The sequence below is a fragment of the Octodon degus genome, unplaced genomic scaffold (assembly GCF_000260255.1).
Source record: "Octodon degus isolate 3935 unplaced genomic scaffold, OctDeg1.0 scaffold00089, whole genome shotgun sequence".
NCBI lineage: Eukaryota > Metazoa > Chordata > Mammalia > Rodentia > Octodontidae > Octodon > Octodon degus.
Window position 1 is genome coordinate 10,100,699 of NW_004524665.1, and position 26,444 is coordinate 10,127,142.

Genomic DNA, 26,444 nt, shown 5'->3' on the forward strand with positions numbered 1-26,444 from the left:
CAGCCCGCCCCCTGGTGGCTGAGCTGGCCACACACACAAAATAAATAAATAAAAAGAAAAAGCTTTTAAAAAAATAAAATAAAATAAAGTCCCTGGATGCCAGGCGTCGTGTTGCATGGGTGGCAGCCTTGCACACTCGTCCCGTGCCTCCTTCGCCTCCCGCTGGCACCAAGCCTGCGGCAATGGATTGGCAGCTGCTGCCCGGGGTCGTGTAGGTGGTCCCTCCGGTGTGTCCTCAACTCTAAGTCACCGCAACACACTGTTCAGAATGCAGCCCTTTGTGGAGCAGCGTGCAGCCATTTCCTGGCCACGTCCAGAGGGGAGCAGAAACTGAAACCCAATGTCACTGAGCTCTGAGAGGGCTCAGCCTGGTGCAAGGCACCAGCCTCCGCTGCAGAGACCCCCATTCTGGCAGGTCCGGTGTGTATCCATAAAGTGCGTCTTGTGCGAAGGGTGGGAAGAGTCAGACAAGAAGGGAAAGGTTTCAGGAGGGCCCAGAGCATAGGCAGGCGCCACACTGGCCAACTCTGGGACAATGTGAACATTGAAAGAGATGGTGGTGGTGACAGCCAATGAGGAGGATGCCTTCACATGTATGCAAACACATGTATGTAAATAACTCAATGCATAAACCGGGCGAGACTAGCCCTCTCTGCGCTCTCTGTCGCCTGAGCTGGGCATCCGTGCAATCTGACCTGCCTGCACAAGTGTCTTCGCTGTCCTGTGGGAAACCCACAGCCTGACTGCAGCATCCCTGAGACTCAAGAGGGCAGGGCAGTGAGCAGCTGGGAGAATGGAGTGTGCAGGTGCCTTCTGCTGTCCGCAAAACCTCAGTGTCCACACTGTCCCAGAGTGTGCTGGCCACACACTGCCTGGCCTCTGACAACTCAGAGGTCCCCTCCCCTCAGCTCCAGGTGACAGTGTGAAGCTGGAAGTTTTGGGCAGGAAGTAGCCAACTCCTCAAGCTGTGTCCCCCCAGGGGCACCCGCAGGGCTTACTTTCCCCGGGCTGCCTGGCCCGTCTCTAGCGTGGCAACCTGTGTCTGAGCAGCAGCTGTGCCTTTTATTTTCAGTGTTAGAATCACTTTGTTCTCTTCTGACCACTGTGCTTCCAGCCTCCAAGCAGTGCCAGCCCCCAGAAGCCGCACAGCAAATCCTTGGTGGTCATTTTCTAGTTGCCATGATGTCATGTCCGTAATTTCACCAGCCAGAGGTTCCTTTGAGTGTTGGGTGCTTTTCTTCCTGCTCTGCTTTGAGCTACTTAGAGTTTTACAAAAGAACTTGGGGCTGCCCTTCCATACAGATTTCTACGTTTGAATTTTCAACAACTGCTTGTGCCTTAAATTTGTGGTGGAGACATGCTCTTAATGGGAATGTAATGTTCCATCCCGTGGAACCTTGCTGGCCACCGTAGCAGGCATGACCGATCCCTGGCTGTCAACTCAGCATAAGCACTTCCCTTGAATTAATTTATGATACATATCTGCTCTGTGGCTGCCTTCAGGCAGGGCTTTCTTCTCTCCCTGCCGGACTGCAAAGTCCTCCCCGACAGCTTTCCAAGAGGCATGCAGGGAGTTTCCTTGGTGCCCCTGCGCCTATGGAGCTCTGCACTCTCTTTTCTTCTGGGGTAACCCTGCCCAGCCTGGCTCAGCAAGCCATGCCCTCAGCCAGCCAGGTCATTAAGCACCACCTGCACACTGTCTCCCCCTCCTGCCTAGCACCTGGGAGCCAGCACCAGCTCAGCCTCATGTGGGATGTGCAGTACAGTCTGGGGTATGAATGGGAAGGGGACCAAGTCTGGGTACAGGCCCCGACCCCCACGGTGGAGGCAGCCCTGGCCCGTGTGTCCTCTAATCTTGTCTAGAGCTGTGCTGAGGAGAGGTATAGACCACTGGCCCTGAACCTGACCTTTGGCCACCATTCACTGCTGCCTGCTCTGTCCCTTGAGCAGGCACAGGAACCTGGAGGGCCCCTGAGGTGCTGGAACAGGTCCCAGAGGAATGGCCACTGTCCTCAGGAGTCTGGTGGAAGAATGAGGGCCTCAGGTGTGTGTGGAATAGGGGACATGCTATGCTTGACCTAGGGAATCTAGGGACTGGAGGGTACAGACAGAGGTGGCCACAAGAAGCCACCAAAAGGGAGCCAGACTGGAGACACAAGGCCTGGTGAGAGGCAGGTAGTAGAGGCAGAGGAGGTGTGGGCACTCCTGCAAGATGGCACTGCTGCTTCGGGTGGCTATGTGCATTGGTGAGCAGGTGCTGGCCAGGAGTGTGGTGAGGCAGGACTGGCATCTGCACGAGGATGCTGAGAACAGCCAGGTTCAGGCCAGGACCACCAGGTCCACCTGGCTCAGGCTGTAGCTTGGCCAGAAAGGAAGACACAGCTGAGAGCCGGCAGGGGCTGGCCTGTAGGCCTTGCTCCTCCCCACCTACTAGGCCCCGCCAGGAGGCCCCAGTCGTCCCTGTGCTTCCTCCTCGCCCTTCAGGGCCACAGGGACTCTTGCGTCCCCTCTGCAGCTGCTGGACAGCTGCTCACCAGGCCCAGCAGGGCTGGATGTGAGGGGGCTCCCTGTGGCCCTGCCTGCCTGTGGCCCAGGACACCAGCCCCCCTGTGCCTGCAGGAGGAGCCCTAATACCCGGAAAGCTGGCAGGAAATAAAAGGCATACACACGTTTTTCAAAACAAGCTTATAAAATGCCTCAGGGGCTTTATTGTTTGATTTTTGGCAGAAGAATCAAAGCCAGAACCCGAGGCAACACCCATCTGATCCACACTTGCAGAGCTGGGCACTGCTCCTGGGCCCCTCGTCCCTCCAAGGTCTTGAGAGACCCTGTTCCCCCACGGCGCCAGCAGTGCTCCCTTCAGTGTCCAGGCCAACCCAGGTGCGGGCACAAGGCCAGCGACATGCCTGCCTCTGGTGCACGCCAAGATGTCCCGCGCTTGCCTGGCCACATCCCCCCTGGAAATGCCACTGGTGGTTTCCCGCACCTTCCCCCCACCTCCGCCAGCAGCCTTGGTGCTCACAGAGCTGCTGCAGCTTCCTGTTGCCTGGGGCCTGGGGCCCCCCAAGGGAGCAGGGCAGCTGGCAAGCACCCTGAAAGACCTCCACCTGCTCAGAGGGGAGAGGACCCTCTCCTGAAGGCCCACCAGGCCAGCTGGCTGACCACAGCCTGCCAAGGGTGGTCTGCCCAGACACTTCAAGGCAGCCACGTGCAAAGCCCTTCCAGGGACTCAGGTCACCCACCCTGGGCTGTGCCATCTGATAGCAGCCTCATTCTCAGCATTGGGTGCTTAGCTGGGTGGAGGAGACAAAAAGGTGGCCACAGGGAGGCCTGGAGGGCCAGGGTGCTGAGCCCAGGGCCCCCGCCCGCCGGGCCCCGGGGAGCACAGTCCCTCCCTGTGGAACAGCAGGTCCCCTGGGGGGACTTGTGTTTCCATAAGTGTCCCGTGGCACTGGTCTAGGCCTGGCCCCAGTGAACACCCAGGTTCTGGTCAGGTTTTGGAGGTCAGGCTACAGGGTCAGGGCCGGGCGTTAAGCACGTGCTCCTCTCAGTGCCCAGCACTCACTCTGCCTCTCTACCACATCTGGCAGGGGATGCAGTCTCACTGTGTCTCCTTGTTTTCCCTGTCTGAACTGTGTGTTTTACAAGGTGCTGTTGCAAGCACAAGCTGCAAGTCAGTAAAGCTGATATTTGGTGGAAGGAGATGGACGCAGTGCCAGCAGAGAGGAGCTGCTCCGAGGACCCAACCTACAGCCCAGCTCTTTGGTCTGGAGACCTCCGGGAGGCTCCCAGCAGCTGAGCGCCCAGGCCACACTGCCCGCTGTGCTGTGGGCCCAGCGCTGCCTAGACCTGGCAGGGGAACAGGGCAGACTTGTTCTGCCTCCTTCCTCGACCCAAGGCTCCAGGCCTGGTCCACCCCACCCTGCCAAGGGGGAAGGCAGCAGCAGTTGGGTGAGGCAGAGGAGAGCTGAACCTGGTGGGCAGGAGGCTCGATGCGCACCACCCAGGGTGAGCAGGGGCAGGCAGGTGTGGTCAGCAGGTGGGGCCGTGAAGGCAGGGCACAGAGGGACGGCCCTGCCCTGCAGGTGGCTGTGTTGACCCCAGGGACCTCAAGGCAGGGGCCCTGCCCAGCCTGGCCATACTGCCTTCGTGTGGCGGCGCCTTGCCATTGTGCCCTCTAAGATGTGCAGACAAGGGCTCTGGACATAAAGTGCAGGGACAAACAGATGTAGGGCGGGCGCCAGGGCCCCCAGTGGAGGCCCTGCATCACCCCCAAGGTGGACCCTGCCCTGGGGCATCCACCCAGACTCCCACCACACAGCCCTCATCCTGTCCAAGGAAAGGGAGCCTTTCTACTGTTTCTCGGGTCACCCTCAGCGCTTCCCGTGAGCCTGAACCCTGACTGTAGAGTCTTTTCCATCTTTCTTAGATTGATTCTCAGATACTTGATTTTTTATGCTACTGTAAATAGTTCCTTTGGGCCAGAGAGGTAGCTCAGCGGCATAAGCACCTGTCTGGCAAGCACAAGGTCCTGAATTCAATCCCCAGTACAAAAAAAAAAATCCTTTCTTTGATTTTACTTTCTATTTATTGCCAGTGTGCAGTAGAATCACAGAGGACTTTCTACACTTCTTCATTTTATGTCTAACAACCAAACACATGCTGAATCCTAGTATAGTGCCCAGCTGCACGTCCACGCCCATGTTCACGTCAGGTGCCACTCAGAGCGGCTGTGCTCCTTCATTCCAACCCTGTGACTTCTCGGCTCATTGTCCTACCTGCCTGGGGCCGAGACCTTCCGACAGCCCAAGCACAAGGAGTGCCATGGCTCTCACTGCCATTGGAGTCACCCGCGTCAGACTAAGACTGTCCAGGACCAACCATATACCTAGAGGACTAAAGTACCTACTTAGACAGAGCACAGGGACCAGGGTTCAATCCCCTGCATGCCATGCTAACCTCGCCCCCGGGGCCTGCTGAGACGTCGATTGAGACTGGGCATGGTGGTGCCCACCTGTAATCCCAGCACTTGGGAGGCTGAAAACAGGACGAGCACTATGAGTCTGACCTACGTAGTGAAACCCTGGAGACCCTGTCCTAAATACATTAAATAAATAAATAAATAAATAAATAAGACTGTCCCTTGCATCCTGAGTACTCAGGGCCTTTACCCACAGATGCTTCATTAGATGCCTTCTCTATGTCTAGAGAAATGATCTATGATTTTTCTCCTTCAGTCCATTAAATTAGTAATTTAAATTCATGAGATTAATTTCACGACACATTAAATGAATTGGTTTTCTACTGTAAAGCATGGCTCCTACTACTACCGCATCCCAGCCTGGTAATGATGACTAATTTGTCATATGCATGGACTGCAGGGTCCAGCTTGCCAATGCCTGTGAGGGTCTGGCAGCTCTACAAGGGGGATGGACATAGCTTGCCTCCCAGATGCCACCCCTATGAGGCGTCACACCAGGGCTGGGTGAGGCTCAAGGCATGGACTCTTTATGTGAAAAGTTTATGGACTGGTTTCTCTCTTAAACACAGTACTGTCATATGACTCAAGAGCATTTCTAGGGCTGGCCAAATAGCTCTGTGGATTAAAGCACCTGCGAGCAGGTGCAGGGGATAGGGGTTCAGTCCTCAGCCTGCCGTGTTGGCCCCACCCCCCGGGGGTGCTGAGACAGCAATTGAGACTGGGCATGGTGGCACATGCCTGTAATCCCAGCTCTTGGGAGGCTGTAAACAGGTGGATGACTTCAAGTCCAATCTAGTAGTGAGACCCTGAACACCTTGTAGACCTGTCCCTAAAGAATACAAAAAACAAAAACAAAAAAAAGTGTTCTTGGTGGGACAATTTTGAAAACTTACGTACCTTCTTGAATGATTACATAAAATTAGAGATATCAAATTGTATATTAATGATTATATAAATAAAATTAATGATTATATAAATGACTGTACAGAAATTAGGCTTTCTCCTTTTTATTGGTATGCTTTAGATATACATAATGATAGCACTCATCATTAGGGAATTTGTCCTTGCATGGGATGTATCTCGATTTGTCTGTGTTTTCCCTTCCCTTTCCTGTTCCTTCCACCTCCTTATTTGTAAAAGCTTTGTTTCCATTGTTTGTTTTCCTTTTTTCTTTCCCCTCCTTCCTTACCCCTTTCCCCTTTCTAGTCCCTCTTCCATGTAAACATTTTCTATTTCATAATATCTATTATATATTTTGGTCTTTACCCTTCCAAGTTCTCTCACCAGAGAAACCATGTGACACTTGAACACATGTGTCCAATTTATTTCACTTAAGAGTGTGGTTTCAAAGTGTATCTGTTTACCTAGAAATATTTCAAGTTTATCCTTCTTTATGGGAGAATAGTACTCCATTGTATTTAAAAAATCTTCTTTATCCATTTGTCTGTTGATGGGCATTTGGACTATTTCCAGGATTTGGTTATTCAGACTGCAGTTATAAACATGACTGTGCATCTATAGCTATGCCATGATGTTTTAAATTCTTTTGGCAGGATACCAAGAAGGGGAACAGCTGGGTCATGGGGAACTCCTAGTTTTAGTTTTTTGAGGAATCTCCACAGTGTCACAGCAGTCTACACTCGCCAACAGCGGAGAAAGGTCTCTTCATCCCCACTGCCAGCGCTTGGTATTGGTTGGTCTCTCAGTGACAGCCAGTCTTTCTGGAGTGAAGTGGAGCCTTGGTGTTGTTCTGATTTGCATCTCGCCGGTCATCAGTGATGTTGAACATTTTTGACCTTTCTTCTTGTCATCTGAGAAGTGTCTATTCATTGAGGTGCCCATTTTTGGATTAGGTCTTCAAATTTGGGGGATCTGACTTTTTTTAGTTCTTTACATATTATAAATGTTAGTCCTTTGTCTGAGGAACAGCTGCCAGAACTATTTTTCCCATGGTATGGGTTGTTACTTCACTCTGTGATGAAAAGAAACAAGGTTTCTTTTGCTGTGTAGAACCTTTTTAATAAGATGAGATGCTAGTAGTTGGTTCTTTGTGGTTGCTCCTGTGCCATCAGGACTTTGTTCATAAAGTCTTTGCCTGTATCTATGTCTTCAAGAGTTCTACCTGTTCTCTTTCAGAAGTTTTAGTTTTTCTCTTTTAATATTTAGATCTTCGATCCCTTTCAAGTTGAGTTTAATGCATGGTGAAAGATATGAGCTTAGAAAGCCAGTCTTGCTAGCACCATTTATTAAAGAGGCTATCTTTCTCCCAGTGAAGGTATTTGTCTCCTTTGTCAAAGACAAGGTGACTGAGTGTGTTTAGAGTTGTTTCTACATCTTCTAATCTGCTCCACTGATCCATGGGTCTGTGTTTGTTTGTTTTGCCAGTGCCATGCTTTTCATAATCACTGTAGCTTTGCGGTGTAATTTCAAGTCAGGGATTGTGACTCCCCCTACCCACCGTGCCTTGCTGCCAAGAATTGCTTTTGCTATTCTAGGTCTCTTCTGGTTCCAAATGAATTTTAGAATCATTTTTCTCTAGTTCTATGAATTATGCTGTTGGTGTTTTGATTGGCATTGCATTAAATCTGTATAACAATTTTGGGAATATGGCCATTTTCATATCCTTACCTTATTCCTGATTTTAGAATGAAAACTTTCATTTTTGACCATTTAGTATGATGCTGGCTGTTGGTCACTGGCTTATGACACTTATGATATCTAAGTCTCATCCACATGAATGTAATCAGGATGTTCTGCCTTGTTGAGACAGCAGCGTCCCACCCTTTGCAAATGCCACCTTATGTTTCTCCATTTTTCCTCAGTGGGTTCTTCAGTTGGGTCCAGCTTTTAGCTACTCTGAATGGCAATGCTGGGGATGTGGCTAACACATAGCTGTATCAAAGGGAACTCTGCCCTCCGTTTGCTGAGGAGCCACCACTTCATTCCCAGTGTCTGCACCACTTTACGCCTCCCACCCCAGCATCACAAAAGGCTTCCAGTTTCTCCACAGAAGTGGTCACCCTGTGACTTTCTGAGCTGCTGTTTTATAGCCACCTTTCTAGGATGTGAATGGCAGCACCCCAGAGCTTCGGTTTGTGCTTCCAAGTGAAGAGTAGTGGTCAGCATCTCGTTGTGGACTTACTGACAGTTGGCATGTCTTCTTTGGAGAAATGTCTACCCTCTGTAGACAGAGCTGCTGTCTCAGTCCACCTAAGGTCCTGTGACAAACTGCTTTAGCCTGGGAAGCTTATGAACAACAGAGGCTTGTTTCTCACAGTTCTGGAGACAGGAAGCCCAAGAACAAGGCCCTGTCAGATTCTATGACAGGGAGGCTGTCCTCACATAGAAAGGCTCCTCCATGAGGACACTCTTCCCATTCTTGAGAGTATCATGACCTAATGCCCACCTGACACATCCCCTGGGGCCTGAGGATGCCAAATGTGAATGTGGGTACACATGGAAGCCTGTGGCAGTGCTGTTGGTGAGCACCCCAAGCAGGAAAGGCAGGCAGGGCTGTGCTCTGGGAAACACGCCCATGGCTGTGAGAGACAGAGCTGGGCCCGGCAGAGCTGCACCGGGGCCCAGCCCAGCGCAGCCCTCGGCTTCCCATTCACAGGTGAACAATAACGGGATCATCTCCTTCCTGAAGGAGGTCTCTCAGTTCACACCCGTGGCCTTCCCCATCGCCAAGGACCGCTGCGTGGTGGCGGCCTTCTGGGCGGATGTGGACAACCGGCGCGCAGGTGACGTGTACTACCGGGAGGCCACCGACCTGGCCACACTGCATAGAGCCACCACAGACATCAGACGCTACTTCCCCGAGCTCCCGGACTTCTCAGCCACTTGGGTTTTCATCGCTACATGGTACCAAGTGACCTTCTTTGGAGGCAGCTCCTCCTCCCCAGTGAGTGTGGCTATGGTTCCTGACAGGGGGTGTGAGGACTGGCCAGGGCCCTCAGTGTCCACACCCAAGGAATAGATGGCCTGGGACCCACACAGGTCACTAGGCTGAGGTTGCAGAGCTGGGGCAAGTGGGAGGGGCCTCATGCTCCTCAGCCCTTGGTGCACCCCCAGATACCCACTGTACGGTGCACAGCTGAGGAGACTGGAGTCCAGAGGGTCAGGGATGGGGCAGCACTACTGGGGCCCCTGTCTCTCAGTGTCTTTCTCCAGGCTGATGCAGGCAGCAGGCACACTAGCACAAGAGCAAGAGTGCTACCCAGGTTGGAGGGCACAGAGGGGCTGGCTCCCTCAAACAGACCTGTGGCTGGTACTGGGCTACACGCGCCCAGGCCAGTGCCAATTCCCAAGGTGGAGGACAGGATGAGGCACCACTCAGAGTCTCTACTTGCTAGGTTACACTTCTTAAGGATCCTCTGATGGTGGGCAGGGTCTACCGAAGATAATCCTGATCACAGCAAATGGGCCAGGCCCTTGGGGATGGCGACAACACCCCAGTCCTGTCCTTGCCTCTTACCCAGTGAGCATTGTGCACTCATTTCAAGCCCCAGGAGCAGTGAAGGGAGCAGAGTGGGCCCTGTACTGGCCAACAAGGCCTTCGAGGTCCTTTTGGCTGGCTGTCCAGCAGGAGGCAGCTGTGGACACGAGACATGCAGGACAGCCCACCAGCCCTCTCTTTCTGGCAGGTCAACACATTCCAAACCATACTTATCACCGACGGCAAGATCTCCTTCACCATCTTCAACTATGAGTCCATCACCTGGACCACGGGCACACATGCCAGCAGTGGGGGTGATGCCACCGGCCTGGGGGGTATCGCGGCCCAGGTAGGCTTCCGGAGCCCTGCTCCCCATTGCCAGCCCATTCTGAGCTGGGGTCACCTTAGGCAAGTCCCTGGACCTGTGCAGAGGATGGGATGAGATGCCCTCAGGTTGACTACTACCTGGACCACACAGTCTTCACGGGCCTGATGGCAGCTCCCTGCTGACCTGGTTCCCTGCCCAGGCTAATGACTACTGCAGATTGGGCAGGAAGCCCTACCTTGTGCAACCCTGCTGCTCCCCCAAGAGAGGCCTGTAGCCTGGGGAAGGCCATCCAGGTCCTGGCTGGTGCACCCCATCATCTGTAGGGCCCCACTGATCATCTCCCACGTCATCCTTGACCTCAGTCATCTGGGGACCTAAGGTTATTGGAATGATGAGGAGACCCCATGCTCCCTTCCCCACCCAGGCAGGCTTTAATGCAGGCGACGGGCGACGCTACTTCAATATTCCTGGCTCACGCACAGCTGATATGGCCGAGGTGGAGGCCACCACCAACGTGGGCGTGCCCGGGCGCTGGGCGTTCAGAATCGATGATGCCCAGGTGCGCGTGGGGGGCTGCGGCCATACAAGTAAGAGGACGGGCATGAGGCTCCGTGGGAAGGGTGAGATGCTGGGTGGGAGGAGGGTGAGTGCCAGGCTGGACCTAGGAGAGTCATGCTGGCCCCTAGCCTGTCCCCGCAGAGAGGCCCACAAGCCTCTGCTGGGGCCCAGGGGACACCCTAGGCCAGGCAACTTCCGTGTGTGGAGCCCTGGGTACCCAGGGGAGGGTGGAGCAGGTCATCCCTGCTCACCCCCAGGTTGACTTCTGGGTCTCAGACCCTGGGGCCTTGTGGCTTGCAGATAGCACAACATCACCTGTGCTGAGCCAGGCCATCATGGGGGTGGGGAGGGCCAGGGACCACACAGCTGCTTGTGAGGGGTGCTTATCATCAGCCTGACCTAGTCTGGGTCACAGAGACCCAGCTGTAAATAGCACTGTGGACCCCAGACCAGCTCAGAGGCCCAGTAGAGAGCCTCACCACAGTGCTGTGGCCTGTGCCTGCTGCCACAGAGAGAGGCCTGGGAAGCCCAGGCTGCCCAGACCCTGGGGCATGAGTCATCCAGCTTGAGTCTGAGCTTAGGGGGTGAGGGGCTTGAAGGGCAGTGTGTTCCAAGCCAGGCACCTAAGAGCGCAGAGCCACGTGCCCCCTGCAGCCGGCCGTCTGGTGAGTGGTGGTGGTTGCAGCTGCTCTGCGTGAGTGGAGGTGGTGAGGTCAGGGTACCCAGCAAGTGCCAGAGTCCTGGGGAGTGGGGCTGAGGAATAGTGCGGCATGGGCACACCATGCTGCCCAAAGAAGCTGCAGGCTGAACCTCAGGACCCCATCCCAGAGTGCAAGGCTTGACCCCGGTGCCCAGGTCTCTGGGACAAACAGAAGAGCCCCGTGGGGACACCCGCCTTGTGGGGAAGGGCCTCATCAGGAAGCAGGAGGGGTGTGTACCTGAGATTAGGGTGCCTACCTGCAGTCCAGGCAGAAGGCTGGCTCCTGCTGGGGCCCAGCCACAGGCAGTGGGAGCAGGAGAAATGAACAGAAAGGAGAGGGGAGTAGGAGCTATCCAAGAGCCGGCACTCCCTGCACCAGCCATCAAGGGCTAGGCACATTCAGCCAGCCTGTACTTACGAGTCGCCCCTTCAGCAGCCTTGCTTCCCTGGGGACTGGTGCCACTTTCCATATTGGAAACCAGGGGGATGGCCAAGCAGGCTGCATGTCTAGAAGGGCTGTGCCCAAGCTGGGAAAGGTGGGAGGGTTAGGCAGGAGCTGGGGTAGAAGTCGTTCTGGATGGTCTGCTCCACAGGAGGCCAGAGTTAAGCTCAGAATCCTCCCCTAGTGGGCACAACCCCAGCCACACCGGGCATCCCCCGAACAGGTCTAGGTAGTGACCTATGACCCTGCCACTCCCCAACATGTGACTGCAGATTGGCCCTTTGGGCTGGGGAGGGAGTGGAGATGTGGCTGCAGTGAGTGGCTGTGCTGCCCGTCCTGGGAGTGGCACCTGAGGCTCGGGCTCCTTCCTGTGCCCACAGCCTCCGTGTGCCTGGCCCTGCGCCCCTGCCTCAATGGTGGCAAGTGCATCGATGACTGTGTCACTGGCAACCCCTCCTACACCTGCTCCTGCCTCGCAGGCTTCACAGGGCGGAGGTGCCAGTTGGGTGAGTCGCTGGCCTGGGTGGGGACAGGGCACTCACAGAGGGACCGCTGGCTATACTGGGCTCAGGAGAAGCTATAGGCACAGACGGTGGCCTTGTGGCCCCAGCTGAAGGGTGCCAGGCCACGATGTGTGGCTGCCCCTGGGGTAGTGAGCAGAGAGGGCAAATGCTGGCATCCTGGGCACCCATCTGTCCCTGTGTCCTGCACTGCCCATATTTCAGACATGAACGAGTGCGCTTCACACCCGTGTCAGAATGGTGGGACCTGCACTCACGGTGTTAACAGCTTCCGCTGCGAGTGCCCAGCCGGCTTTAGGGGCCCCACCTGTGAGTCAGGTAAGAGGACCCCACCAGCCCCATGCCCTGCAGCTGTAGACAGATGTGGAAGCCCAGAGAGCTCTGCGGGTGGGGCAGGAGATGCCTGGAGTGGTTCACTGAGAGGGCAGCAGCTAGCTCCTGGGGCCAGGGAGGCAACTAAGAGTGGATATCACAGCCACATCTGGACGCAGGCCTGCCACTCCCTGCTCAGCTGCCCCAGGGACGGGGGTCTTGCCCCACCTGGCTCCACCTCCACTGCACCTCCAGAGCCCAGCTCCTTTGATGCAGCTGCTGTGAGACTGCATCCATTTACCCGCCTTCAGGCCCTGCCCTCACCTTGCCTGCCCAGTGGTAAGGTGCCTTGCCAGGTGGTGCTACTCAGGGAACTGGGCAGAAGGAGCTCTTGGACTTCTGCAACTGCCACTGCCCCAGCTCAGCCCCCGAGCACTCACGGCCATGGAGCAAGCCTTGCATGAAGACATGCACAGCGACAGACTGCAGAGCAAGGTGTTCAGTCAGCCACATCAGTGTCTCAGCCTGGACAAGCACTGCAGACACAGCCATAGGACGCTGAGGCTAACCTCGGTGTACTCATGGATTTTCACTGGAAAGGACCACAGCCGAATGGCAGGGCAAGTCTATGCACAGCAACGCACCAAGACGGAATTCTGCAGACACGGCCGAGCCGGGATGTGGTCTCAGGGGCGAGGGAAACGGGGAATGGCCATCTAGTAGGACGGACTTACTCACGGTGTTTAGAGGTCATGGTATCAGTCCACGTAGTGGCCCCTCAGTTTGACAGTGCAGGGACAGAGGGCAAAGCACATTTCCAGGAGAGGTATTCTCCAGGCAGAGGCCTGGCCCTGCTGGGCCTCAGCCTCCTCCGCGAAGCTGTGGAGACAAAGTATCCATGGCGCAATGGTGGTGGCAGGGTTGCCCAGGGGAACCCTGGGGGTCCCGCCTCCCTCTCAGTGGGTGCTGCCTATAAAGGGTGGCCAGGGCGGACTGGAGCCTATGGGAGATACCCAGAGGATGCTCATGGAGCAAGCAAGAGCTGCGTGTGGTTGAGGTTGCTCTTCCTTCTGGAGGCCGCCTTCCCAGGTGCTCAGCCTAGAGCAGGAGCCTGGCTCCAGCCCTTCTGGACCCATCTGCCACATGGTGAGGACTGGGCTGCAGCCTCCCCTCCCATGTCCTCCTCTAACCAGCAGAAGCAGAACCCAGTTGGTACAGAGCTGCAGGTGGCCACAGCCCTGCCAGGCCCCTCCCAGTCTGCCACCCTACAAACAACCAGTCCTGCCTGTGCAGTGAGCCAGCTGTGCTGCAGTGGGTGCCCTGGGCATCCCCAAGGCCTCTGCCACTGGACACCGCAGCCCAGAGTCCAGCGCTCTGTGCATTCCTCCTCTCTTGCAGCCCAGTCCCTGTGTGATGACAAACAGTGTCAGAATGGCGGCCAGTGTCAGGGCAAGAGCGGCTCTGCAGTGTGCGTGTGCCAGCCTGGGTACACAGGGGCCTCCTGTGAGACAGGTGAGTGGCTGCTGGGGACAGGCACTGGGTAGCAGGGGCAGGGTTGGGGCTCCCACCCAGCCCCACCTCTGCTGCCCCAGATGTGGACGAGTGCCGCTCGGACCCATGCCTAAATGGAGGGGCCTGCGTGGACCTGGCAGGCAACTACAGCTGCGTGTGTGCGGAACCCTTTGCTGGACCTCACTGTGAGACAGGTAGCACCACACAAACCACCCGAGGACCCCACCATGGGCCTCCTGTTCCCACCCCGCGGGACGCTGCACTGGGTGCTCTGCCTGGCCTGCTTCCCAGCCCTGGTCCTGCTGTGTGCAGCACTGAGGTTTCCATCTGTGACCTTCAGGAGAGGGGACAGAACGCCCTGAGCCCCTTCAGTTCGGTTTTCTGGGAGCCACCACCACCACTGCTGTGCAGGGGAAAGAGCATGGGTCAGAAAGAAAACTGCTTTCCCTGTGTGTGAAAAGGAGGGCTGAGCCTCTCTCCTGGCTGCTCCATAAGCTTAAACCCTGATCAGCGCTTCCTGATCTGTGTAAGGCCAGCCGGGGCTTAGAAAGAACAACGTACCGACACACAGTGAAACCCTGCAGTGTGCTGCCGCCATCCCCTGTGCTGTGTGGCTCCTCGGGCTGCTCAGACTCATTCTGAGCCTTAAAGCAGAGGAGGAAGTTTCCCCCACAGGTCAGGCACGAGCCAGCCCAGCCCTCCCTGGTCTGTCAGCCACGCATTCGGAGGGTGGGGCGCCCAGCTCTGCTGAGTGTCACAGCGCACCCTTCTCGGGGGCTGTTTCCAGACCAGTGTATTTCACCAAATATGGGTCAAAAGCAGGTGAGTGCTTTCGAAAGATTTTTTCATAAAAATCATGTTTTGCATAAAGTCACTATACAAGTAGAAATTAATATAATAATAGTAATAATAACAGAACAGACCAAGCACAGGGACATTTGCCTGTGTTCCCAGCTACTCAGGGGGCTGAGGCAAGAGAATCACTTGACCTCACTTGAGTTCAAGGGCAGCCCCAGCAGTATAAAGAAACTATCTGCAAAAAGCAAATACAAAACAATAAGCTGGGTATGGTGCACACCAGTAATCCCATCTACTCAGGAGGCTGAGGCAGTAGAATTGCAACCTCAAGGCAAGCCAGGACAACATGGCAAGACTCTGTCTAAGTGGAGTAAGTGTAGGTCTTTCCCCAGTACCACCAAAAACAGTAGAAGGAAAAGCCACATCACAGGCCTCTAAACCAGCAAAAATGGCAGCAGGATGCTCCTGGGGAGCCACACCAGGAGGTACTGAAGCAACATCCTGAAAGCACTGAGGAAACAAAGCGACCTGGAGTGCACATGGCACCCAGCAAATCTGCTTTCAGAAATCAAGGTGAAAGAGTTTTCTTTTACAAATCAAGAGCGCTTGTCTTGTGTTGCAAAAGATGATAAAGAAAACTTCTTTAGACAGAAGAAAAATGTTACAAATTTGGATCTAATCAATGAACTAAGTGTTAGAAATTACCAACTATGGGTAAGAAACTTTCTTTAAAAAACCTTTTATAGATAAATTTTAAATAATTTTTATTTTAAGAATAAAGTGATAGGGGCTGGGGAGATAGCTCAGTAGAATAAGCACTTGCCTGGCAAATGCAAAGGCCTGAGTTCAATCCCCAGTTCCAAAAAGAAGAATAAAGTGACAGCATATTTAGAAATAAAATTGGTATTTTTTCTATAAAGGGCCAGATAAAGCCTTTGGGCCTGGCAAGCCACACCACTGCCACTCTGCCACTGCCGCAGGAGAGCAGCAGCCACAGACAGTGCCCAGGTGAAGGTGTAGCTGTGTCGCCATCGAAGCTTATCACTGATGATGGTGGCAGGTGGGATGTGGCCTGAAGGCCGATATACAGGAAGATAAGAAAGTATGATATGGAACAGTCCTCATAGAAAGTGACGTAATGTTGATTGAAGTGGTATAAGTACAAGATAAACACTGTGGACCATGCAGCAACAATTAAAAAAAAAAGTTATATCCAACAAACCAAGGTAGAAAGGAATCCTAAAACTATTTAATCCAGAAGCAAGAAAAAACAAAAGCAACAGAGAAGTAGGACAAAGAAAAACAAACCCCAGGCCTTTTTACCAAGATGACATCAAAGGTGGAGAAGGAAGCCCCTGCCCCTCCCAAAGCTAAAGCCAAAGCAAAAGCTTTGAAGGCCAAGAAGGCCATGCTGGAAGGCATCCACAGCCACAAAAAGAAGAAACTCGTCGCCCACCTTCCGCTGTCCCAAGACACTGCAGCTCCGGAGGCAGCCCAGATACCCTCGGAAGAGCGCCCCCAGGAGAAACAAGCTTGACCACTATGCCATCATCAAGTTCCCCCGACCACAGAGTCAGCCACGAAAAAGATCGAGGACAACAACACACTCATGTTCATTGTGGATGGCAAAACCAATAAGCACCAGACCACACCAGCTGTGAAGAAGCTCCATGACATCGATGTTGCCAAGGTCAATACCCTAATCAGGCCTGATGGAGAGAAGAAGGCACATGTTTGAATGGCTCCTAATTATGATGCACTGGATGTTGCCAACAAAATTGGGATCATCTAAATGAGTCCAGCTGGCTAATGCTAAATATATAGTCTTTTTCTCAGTAAAAATAAATAAATAAATATGAACACCAAGGTGACAAGTTCAGGTCATATCTGCAAATACATTAAAATGTAAAAAGGTTAAGCATACCAGTTGAACTGCAGAGTTTAAGGAAACCCACTCCACATATAAGGGTGCAGCTCACTCAAAAGCAACAGACAGGTTCTGGTGAGACAGAGGCACCGTGTGATGCCTGTCTGCCCTGGATGCAGCTGTAAGGCCTGCATGGAAGACATGAGCTCTGGAAAGTAAACAGAAGCAGGCGAGAGCTGTACCCTGAAGAACCACGAGGCCAGTGGCCAGTTTATCTGTTTTGCTCTGGTGTCTTCCCAGCCTAGACTCAGAGCCACCAGAGACCAGAACTGAACCCCAGCACCTCGAGCCCAGAAGGCTTCAGTCAGGCTCAGGCAGCAGGACCAGCAGGGCAGAGGCGCCTTCCTCTTAGGTGGAGGCACTGCGGCTTTGGGGGCGCAGACTTCTGTGTTTTGCTCTTTCTCCACCCTCTTCCTGCTTGCATAGCCTTGAGTACGGCCACCAGGAACAAGTGGCAGGGTGAGGCAATTGAAGCCCAGAGGACCAGAAAGGGGAGCCCAGAGAGGCCCTGCAGGTGGTAGAGACGGTGGTCTTGGGAGAGCAACTCCAGAACCCTCAAGCTGCCCCAGCCACACATGCATAACCCGACCCAAGGTTTTAAAGATAGTAACATTTGCAAAAGCTCCCAAAGGTAGAAGATTTAGAAATGAACTTAATAAAACATGCAGAATTTGCATGCTGAAAACTAGAAAATACTAATGAAGGAATCAGACATCTAAGTAAATGAACAGACATACCATATTCATGGAAAAGAAGACCAACATACTAAAGGTCAGTTCTCTCTAAACTGATTAATGAATATAAAGTCATTCCAGGGCCAGGGAAATAGCTCGGTGGTCTAAGCGCCTGCCTGGCAAGTGCAAGGACCTGGGTTTGATCCTGATACTGCATGTCATGCAGGCCCCATACCCCGCTGGTCACTGAAACCAGGCGTGATGGCGCACAATTGTAATTCCAGCACTGGGGAGGCAGACTCAGGAGGATCATTACAAGTCTGAGCTGTGCAGCAAGACCCTGTACCAAATACATAAATAAAGATTAAAAAATAAATGAAGTCATTCCAACCAAAATATCAGCAAGCTTTCCTTTGCAGATGTAGGCAAGTTGATTCTAAAATTTGTGGGGAAAGTAAAAGGACTTTGAATGACCAAAACAATATTGTAAAAGAATCCATGTTGAGAAAGCACACTGCTGGGTGTTGAGACTCAGTGGGGACCACGTGTTACCACCAGAGGGGATCCTACATAATCAGTGGGATGGGGGGAGAAGGATCTGAAGTTAGACTACATATTGCTATGCATAGCTCAACTGGGTCTCAGAGACACTGCACTATTTGAAAGAAACTGACCTCCAGAGATCACACTCCACGTGTTGTTACTTGGGTTTCATGGCTGTGACACAATGCCTGAGATCAGCTCACAAGGAAGAAAGACTCATCTTGGCTCACAGTTTCAGAGACCTCGATCTATGGTCATTGGCCTGCGGTCCTGGGCCCATGCCAAGCGGGGCATCAGGTGGGGGATGTGATGGGAGAAAGCTCCTCCTTTCTAAAGCCAGGAAGCAAATAGAAAGAGCACAGAAGAGGCCACATCTCAGTGTGTCCTTAGCGGACATCCCCAGGGACTACCTCGTCCCACTCCTAAATTTCTAGCACTTCCAACAATGCCATCAGTCAAGGACCAGGCTTTCTGCACAGGAGCTTTGGAGGGACACGTGGGACCAAACCCTCATGGTGCAGTTCCATTTACAGGGCCTCTTTGAAAAAGCAACACCATAGGCCAGGTGTGGTGCTGCATGCCTGTAATCCCAGCACTTGGGAGGCTGAGACAGGAGGATCAAGTGAGTTTAAGGCCAGCCTGAACTACTTAGTGAAACCTTGTCTCAAAAAAAAAAAGGTGACACCATGGTGATGAGCAGGCCGGCAGTCCAGGGTTCAGGGGTGGCGGAGTCTGAGACTGTGAGGAAGGAGGACATGGGAGGCTCTGGGGCCACCAGATGACTGTGACCAAGGCTCCACATGCCTAACCATGTGCTAAAAGTCACAGCCGTGTACACCAAAGTCAAGTCAGGTATACTGTATACTAGTTTGCAAAGATAAATTTTGGAAGTACATAAAAATTTGAAATGAGAAACAATGGCAAACACCAATCAAGAGAAGGCTGGAGTGGCTGCTTTCATCTTAGATAATGTGGACTACAGAGCATGGAACACTAGCAGGAGGGAAGAGGAACCTTTTTATGTCAAAGGACTCGTACATCAGAGCACACCCCAAATACACTGGTACCTCCTCATGCCCACTAACACTGCCACATGTGGGAACACATGCTAGCAGACTGCAAAGAGAAGGCATGTCTGCATGTAAATTAGAGACTTGGCAATTCACAGAACACAAGCAGAAAATCACTAAGGTTTACACTTAAACTTGTCCTGACATTCAAAGAGTGTTGAACATTTAGGTGCTCGTGGCACACAATGATGGGCCACACGGAGCCACACAGAACAGGACAGCACTGGGAGGCTGAGGCAGCAGAACCTCAAGTTGGAGCCCAATCTAGGCAACTTAGTAAGCCCCTGTCTCAAAATATTAAAACAGCTAGCAACGTAGCTCAGTGTGAAGACCTTGGGTTCAATACCAAGCAGCACAATCGATCAATCAGTTAATCAATCAGTGAGGCTCAGTAACTAGAGAAGATTGTGTTCTGGCCGCAGCAAAGTAAAAGCCATCAACAGAAAAGTACTAGGAAACCCCTGATGCTTTGCTTGTAGGACTGTCCAGAGGCCCCTGGCTTGGGTGGGCTGCAGGACTGCTGGTTCTTTCCAAGGAGTCTAGGTGCTGCGTCTCAGGGACACAGCAGCTATAAATCAGTTTCCAGGGAAACCTCTGCTTGAGAATGGAGGTGGGCACACAGGTGTGGGAACTGGGCAGCTCCTTTTCCCACCTAAGCTCAGACTCTGCTCCATGCCACCCCGGTGGCCTCTGATGACTGCTCTTTCTTGTAGGAAGCCACCCAGTGCCTGATGCCTGCTTCTCAGCACCTTGTCAGAATGGGGGCACATGTGTGGATGCAGACCAGGGCTACGTGTGCGAGTGCCCGGAAGGCTTCATGGGCCTGGACTGCAGGGAGAGTGCGTTGGGACTGCTGGGCAGTGTCCCTGGGTGGGGCAGGAGACCCAGGGCCACATATGGCAGCACAGCCAGGGAGGGTCCTCCTGCGGGCTGTTAAGAGTGTTGTGTGAGCACTGTGGCTTTAATGGGAGGGTGACTGGGGTCTGGCAGGGCTAGAAAGGGGCTCCTCTTCCTGCAGCCCCACAGAGGGGACATCGTTCTGCTCCATGACAGGAACCCACAATGACTGTGAATGCCGCAATGGAGGCAGGTGCCTGGGCACCAACACTACCCTCTGCCAGTGCCCACCAGGCTTCTTTGGGCTGCTCTGTGAATTTGGTAGGTGCCAGAGGCTGGGGGAGTGGGCACCTGCCTGTCCTGTCCCTGGGCATCCCATCACCAGTGTAGGAATGGTTCAGACCCTTGACCCCACCCCTACATGGGCAGGTGGCCCCAGGGGTGCCCCGTCAGTCACCCTGGTGGAGCACTGGGCCAGGGCCCCACTCTCGTCCAGGACACAAGATCACACAGTAAGAGGGGCAGCAGACAAGGGGGGCTTCCCCTCTCCTGCAGAAGTCACAGCCACACCTTGCAACATGAATACCCAGTGCCCAGATGGGGGCTACTGCATGGAGTATGGTGGGAGCTACCTCTGCGTCTGCCACACGGATCACAACATCAGCCACTGTGAGTGGCTGGGCCCCCACGGAGACCAGGGCTGGGAGGCCTGGGGAAGGGCAGCGAAGCAGGCCTCCTGGTGACCAGAGAACCTGCAAGTGGAGGGGCCTCAGGCCAGTCACACCTGTAAGGTGGGAGGAATGTCAGGGGTCCCAGGTGGAACAGCACTTGGACCAGGCCACCAGCACTATGCACCCTCTTCCTCAGCCCTTCCCAAGCTGTTAAATATTTGCTACATACCTAATTATGTGTAATTACTTCTGCTACTGCATATCTGTTAGTGTAAAGATGACCACATACGTGATGTATAATTATAATGCCGCTGACAACGAGCTATAAGACATTAATGTCACAGATCAGTGGTGCATTCTGCTAAAATGAGGAGAAAGGTACTCCGGCCCGGCCTTGGAGCTCTTGTGAGGAATGAGGACATCCTGGGAGGCTGTCTGCGTGACCCCGCAGGCACCTGCTCCAGAACCACCCTCTGCCTCCGCAGCTCTGCCATCCCCCTGCGATTCAGACCCTTGCTTCAACGGAGGCTCCTGCAACGCCCACGATGACTCGTACACGTGCGACTGCCCGCGCGGGTTCCAGGGCCGGCACTGCGAGAAAGGTGTGCAAGAAAAGGGCGCTGGCGTGGGGGGGGAACTCCTAAAGGGCAAGCCAAGGGGGGGCCGAACCGGGAAAGAGGCCCGCCCCGGGGCCCAAGGGCCCTGGAAGGCCGGGGGGGCGTCTGCGGGCCCAGGGGACTCCTGCGGGAGCAGGAGTGGGGGCACGGGGCGGGCGCCGGCGTCGGCACCATGGACAGCGCCCGCCCGTTCTGCTCTGGTCCGCCAAGGCCCTCTCAGTGGCTTTTTTGACTTTGTGAGGTGCTATTGAGCTCTATTCCACTTATTCAGGGCAGTGCCCGCCAACTTGACTGTTGCTTTCATCCCCCGTGCTGATCTCCATTCCTTACAACAGGCTTTATTTGGGGCTTATCATTTTTCCAAACAGATTTTAGAATCATGGAATTATAAATTTTAAAAAAAGAAAGAAAGAAAAAAACTAACTCCATAGGATTTTGCTAAACATAATTCAGCTTGAAGAATGTACATCTTACAGCACTTGGTAACTCAGAATATATTCTGCCGCGAGTCCGTGGCAAGTGTGCTAGCTGGAGGCACCCTCAGCAGGCCTGAGGCCTGCGCCTGGCTCAGGGCCCGTGGGCAGTCCCTCAGGCCCCGCTGCCTGGGAAGTCAGAACCACTTTGGCCTCACCTAGGAGCCTGCCTACAGCACCTCTCCTCTCTGACAAGCACGGACAGGGACTCCTGCAACCCCATGACTTCCCCTACCGCAGTGTAGGAGAGGGGCTCCAGGTTCTTGAAAGCACACCTGTGCAGCTCCAAGCCCAAAGGGGTCACACAGGAGCCACAGGTAGCTGCTTTTGAGGTGGGACCATGGAGCTTGAACATGAAGCCTGTGAGGCGCCTGGGGATGGGGAACAGATGAGGCGAGGGTGTGGCCACAGTGTGGGGAGAGGCAGGCCCTCCTGTTGCTGCAGCCCCTTATAGAGGACGGGTCCCAGCACTCTGACCTCACTGGCCCAAGAAGGTGTGGTTTGTCAAATGGCAGCTGATGTGTCTGACGTAGAAACTGCCACGGGGTTTGCCTGAGCTCCTCAGGTATAGGAAATGCTGGAAGCCAAAGAGGCACATGCACTGACACAAGAGCAAGAGACATGATGCCTGTGCTGCCTGCTGCAGACGCCGGCATCCACTGCGGCTCAGTGCCCTGTGGCTGAATGCCAGTGTGCCAGCTCTCCTCCAGGAAGGCCAGCTCTGCGTGGAGTCTGGGGTAGAGATGAGCACACAGAGTCTGAGTGGAGTCTGCACACTGCACCCCCACGGCAGGCACCTGCCGGGCCCACTAGGGCCAGGATGCTGTGGCCTCTGCATCCCCACAGGCTGGCCAGCACTCACCGCACCTTTCTGCCCTTCCACACAGCCCGGCCACACCTGTGCAGCTCTGGGCCCTGCCGGAATGGGGGCACGTGCAAGGAGTCAGGCGGCGAGTACCACTGCAGCTGCCCCTACCTCTTCACCGGGAGGCACTGTGAGATCGGTGTGCCCCCCCCCCCGGGTGTGGTAACTGGCAAGTCCTATACTGGGCCCAAGCCAGCTGGGTAGCATCAGGGAGGACAAGCCTAACCCTCAGCCTGACCGCTGTGCACCAATTCTCAGGAACCTGCCCATGAAGGCCCCAGCCCGGGCATTAGGGCATCTGGCAAGGGAAGCAGACTGTAGCACTTGAGCCTGCTGGATATCTTTTGCTTTCAGGGAAACCGGACTCATGCGCCTCAGGCCCCTGTCACAACGGTGGCACCTGTTTCCACTACATTGGCAAATACAAGTGTGACTGTCCCCTAGGCTTCTCTGGGCGGCACTGTGAGATCGGTAGGCTCTGGGCACCAGGGACGTGTGAGACAGGCTGCTGGACAGAGCTGGCCAGACCCATGGGGCAGAGGCAGGACCCCCATGGTGACGGAGACCTTCATGTATTCCTGCAGTCCCATCCCCCTGCTTCCGGAGCCCGTGTTTGAATGGAGGCACCTGTGAGGATCTGGGCACAGAGTTCTCCTGTCACTGCCCACCAGGGTACACAGGCCGCTGGTGCCAGGCAGGTGAGAGGCCTGGGGGTTGAGCTGAGGGTACAGAGTTTCTTCCTGACTCCCCAAGAGTTGGGCAGGGCAAGAGTGGGAAGAAAAGGAGACGCAGACATGCCCAGCTCCCTTCAGTCCAGCACCTTAATCCACACGGGCAGGAGCTGGAGCTGGGCGAGCTGGCCCTGCAGTCCAGTCAGGCAAAGGAGTGGGCAGAGCTTGGGCAGAGCCCCAGGTCAGAGTAGCTCCTGTCCCCTCACAGAGGTGGACTGTGGCCCGCCCGAGGAGGTGAAACACGCCTCAGTGCGCTTCAACGGGACTCGCATGGGCTCTGTGGCCCTGTACGTGTGTGACCGTGGCTACAGCCTGGATGCCCCTAGCCACTTCCGTGTCTGCCAGCCGCAGGGTGTCTGGAGCCAGCCTCCTCAGTGTCTCGGTGATTCTGTGGGCCCTTGGGTTGGGCTGGGCAGGCCAGCATGCACCTGTGTCACTCGGCAACACAGAGGAGCAGAGCTGGACCCTCTGAGTGGAGGGTGGAGGTCCTGTGGTGTTGTGGTGACCATGTCAGCTCAGCTCTGGACCATTCTCACTAGGGCTTCCCTGTCTTCTGAGCAGCCTGGTGCAGGGGTCACTCTGTAGATGACGCTGATCTCACAGTGTTGCTCAGGAACAGAACCTAAAAACGGCCAGATCTGGGCCCAGGGTTGTCTCCTACTCCTGCCCCCACCAGCCTGTAGAACCAGAATCTGCACTTGCTTGGGACACCCACAACAGCCTTGCAGGGGTGCTATTCCAGAGAGCCTCCCTGGGACCCACCAGCACTGGGTCCAGTGCCCTGAAGGTGTGGCCCTTCAGTCCAAGGAAGATACATTACAGTAAGCCAAAGCATGCTGCATACCCTGCTCATAGGAAAGCTGGGACATTCATTCAGGGTTTTAGAAAAGGGTTTTGAACAAGCTTAGGGTAGGACAACAGCATCCGGAGGTAAACAAGCACAGAGTGCTTTGCTGTCTCCCAACCATCTGCAAAGCCCTGCTCACCTGTCCACCTTCTCAGTGACAGTGGCAGGGTTCTGGGATGGGGGCTGTCTAGCCCAAAGTGTCTGTCTTCTCCTGTCCTTCCATGCCCCAGCGCTGTTCAGGCCATCAGGAGCTTACCCCTCTGAGTGCTGCTGCTTCCAGCCGTTGCCAGGCAAGATGCCAGTTCCCTCAGAGAACAGAAGCACCCCAGCAAGACATCAAGGCCCCTGAAGAACACAGCCACCTCAGGGAGGGGTTGGAAAGCCAGACAGCAACCACCACTGGAGGCAGAAGCGCAGGAGAGAGACCAGCAGCACACACTTCACATTCTGTCACATGGTGGCAAACATAAAAATGAACATTGTGTTGCCCATACAAAAGAGGATCAGTATTTTTTTTAAAGAAAATAATCCTTTAAAATATTAAGAGCCACAATAGTTGAATTAGCAAGCCTAGTTTCTAAGTGGATAGCAATGAAGAGGGAAGCAGGGGTGCTGTGGAGGCAGAGCTGCTGCGAGTTCACCAAGGGGAGACATCAAGAGCAGAGAGCGGACATGAGGCCGAGCTCTGAGCAGCTGTGGAGCTCATCTCGGAGTGACCAATGAACGGCGCATCGGGATGGCCCTACAGACCACTCAGAAGAAAGGGGAAATGTGGTGGAGTAGAATGTAAGGACGTCATGGCCTAATAGAAAAAGAAATTGCAACAGCCAGAGGGAAAAACAGACTACTCCCAAGGAACAGGAGTCAGACTGGCATCGGACTTCTTGATAGCAACCTCACCATCAGATGACAAAAGGATGCTTTTAAACAAGAGGGACCAAAAAAAAAAAAAAAAAAAAAGACCCACTTGGTTAGGGCAGAGATCAATTATAGACATAAGTGTAAGAGTTATTAAGTATGAACTTAAAAAAAAAACCACACAAGAAAATATGCACAGTGACTACAACAAAATAGCAGAGAAATACGTTTGTGCCCTATTCACCACACACAGCAATTCTAAATAGAAAACTTGGCTACATAAAAATGAGGAGCTTAAATCCCTAACTTCTGAAGAAGAAAGTGACACACAAGCTAGAACCTGGGAGTCTACATGTGTGTCTGTGTGTATATATGCACATATATGAGACTGATTAGAAAACCATAAGAGCACCAATGAATAAGTAAAAACTAAGGGGAATAACCCAGTAGGAAAACAGGCAAAACATGAACAGGCAGTCCATGGAGGAAAACAAACTTAAGGCCAATGAAATAAAAAGAAATATTCTACTTCATTAGTAATTAGGGACATGCCAGTCAAAAGAAGAGCGAAGCATATTTGGTTGGCAAAATTCCAACATCTAAACAGGCTGTGTGGGTGAGGGTGAGGGCCCACAGATTGCTTAGAGACTGCTGGTGGGAATGGCGTTGGCACAGGACTTGAATCACTGGGTAGCTTCCCTGTGCAGTTCACCATCGGTACAGCCTGAGCCCCAGCAGCTCCGCCTCTAGCAACAGCTCAGTGCAGCCTGCTCATCCCCTCGAGCGGGTGTGAGAGCACATTCACAGCAGCACCACGAAGCAATACAGTGCCTGCCCTATGAGAACGCATGAGGTGCTCACCACAGAGCACCTGTAACAAGCCTCAGGAAGTGCTGTCACCCAACGCAACATGGAACCCTTAGTGATGAAGGGAAGAGAACATGCTCTATGGTATTCTATTAATAAAACTCATGAACAGCAAAAGCAGCACCATATATTGGATAGGCAATTTATAAAATCTGACAACTAACTTTAAAAAGGCAAAGATGTGATAACCACAGAAGTTGGCATCCTGGAGGGGCGTGGCCAGGAGCAGATGAACACTCCAGGCTCCAGGGTGGGTGGGGTCACTACCGTTGATACATTTACTTTCTGGGCATTGTAAATAGACACTGTCAGGAACACAGTACATGGGTTAAAAGAAATCTATGGTGAGTTCCTTAAAACTACCAGCCAGCCCGCAAATGGTCTCTTTTCCACAGCTGTTAGTGATAGAAACAGCAAGCTCGGCACGAAACGTCCCTGCCCTTGGGCCTTCCGCCTGATGGTGTGGGCATTAAGTCCCACTGTGTGCTCAGAGGCTGGGGGTGATCATGAGTGCTCCAGGCCTTCAGCACACACAGGCCATGCTTGACCCCTGGGACCAAAGTCCTACCTCCCCTCCAAAAGTATCCAGGCCCAGACGCACCCTTCCAGGGGACCAGAGGGATGGCATGGGCTCCAACTCCTCAGGCCTCATTTGCACCCACCCTTGTAACTGCCACACAGCTTTATTCTTGGGTCTCTCCTCTCTCACAGAAGTGGACAAGTGCCAGTCTCAGCCCTGCCTGAATGGGGGCTCCTGCCAGAGTCACACTGCTGGGTACCAGTGTCTCTGCAGCGCAGGGTATGAGGGAGCCCACTGCGAGCTGGGTAAGAGTAAGAGGGCTGGCACACGGGTGGCAGCTGAAGATGTGGGCCC

At 53.9% G+C, this 26,444-nt stretch overlaps 1 protein-coding gene across 1 annotated transcript in view; it reads left to right on the forward strand.

Moving 5' to 3' along the window:
* Nucleotides 1-26,444, forward strand: part of Sned1 (sushi, nidogen and EGF like domains 1) — a 49,133-nt gene that overhangs the window by 5,762 nt on the left and 16,927 nt on the right. The window contains 16 exon segments of the mRNA XM_023722277.1: nt 8,598-8,885; nt 9,628-9,768; nt 10,172-10,334; nt 11,828-11,953; nt 12,173-12,286; nt 13,679-13,792; nt 13,873-13,986; nt 19,518-19,643; nt 19,858-19,962; nt 20,197-20,310; nt 20,798-20,914; nt 22,290-22,406; nt 22,622-22,738; nt 22,852-22,965; nt 23,207-23,380; nt 26,282-26,395. Of these exon segments, the coding sequence (XP_023578045.1) occupies nt 8,598-8,885; nt 9,628-9,768; nt 10,172-10,334; nt 11,828-11,953; nt 12,173-12,286; nt 13,679-13,792; nt 13,873-13,986; nt 19,518-19,643; nt 19,858-19,962; nt 20,197-20,310; nt 20,798-20,914; nt 22,290-22,406; nt 22,622-22,738; nt 22,852-22,965; nt 23,207-23,380; nt 26,282-26,395 (2,158 nt within the window).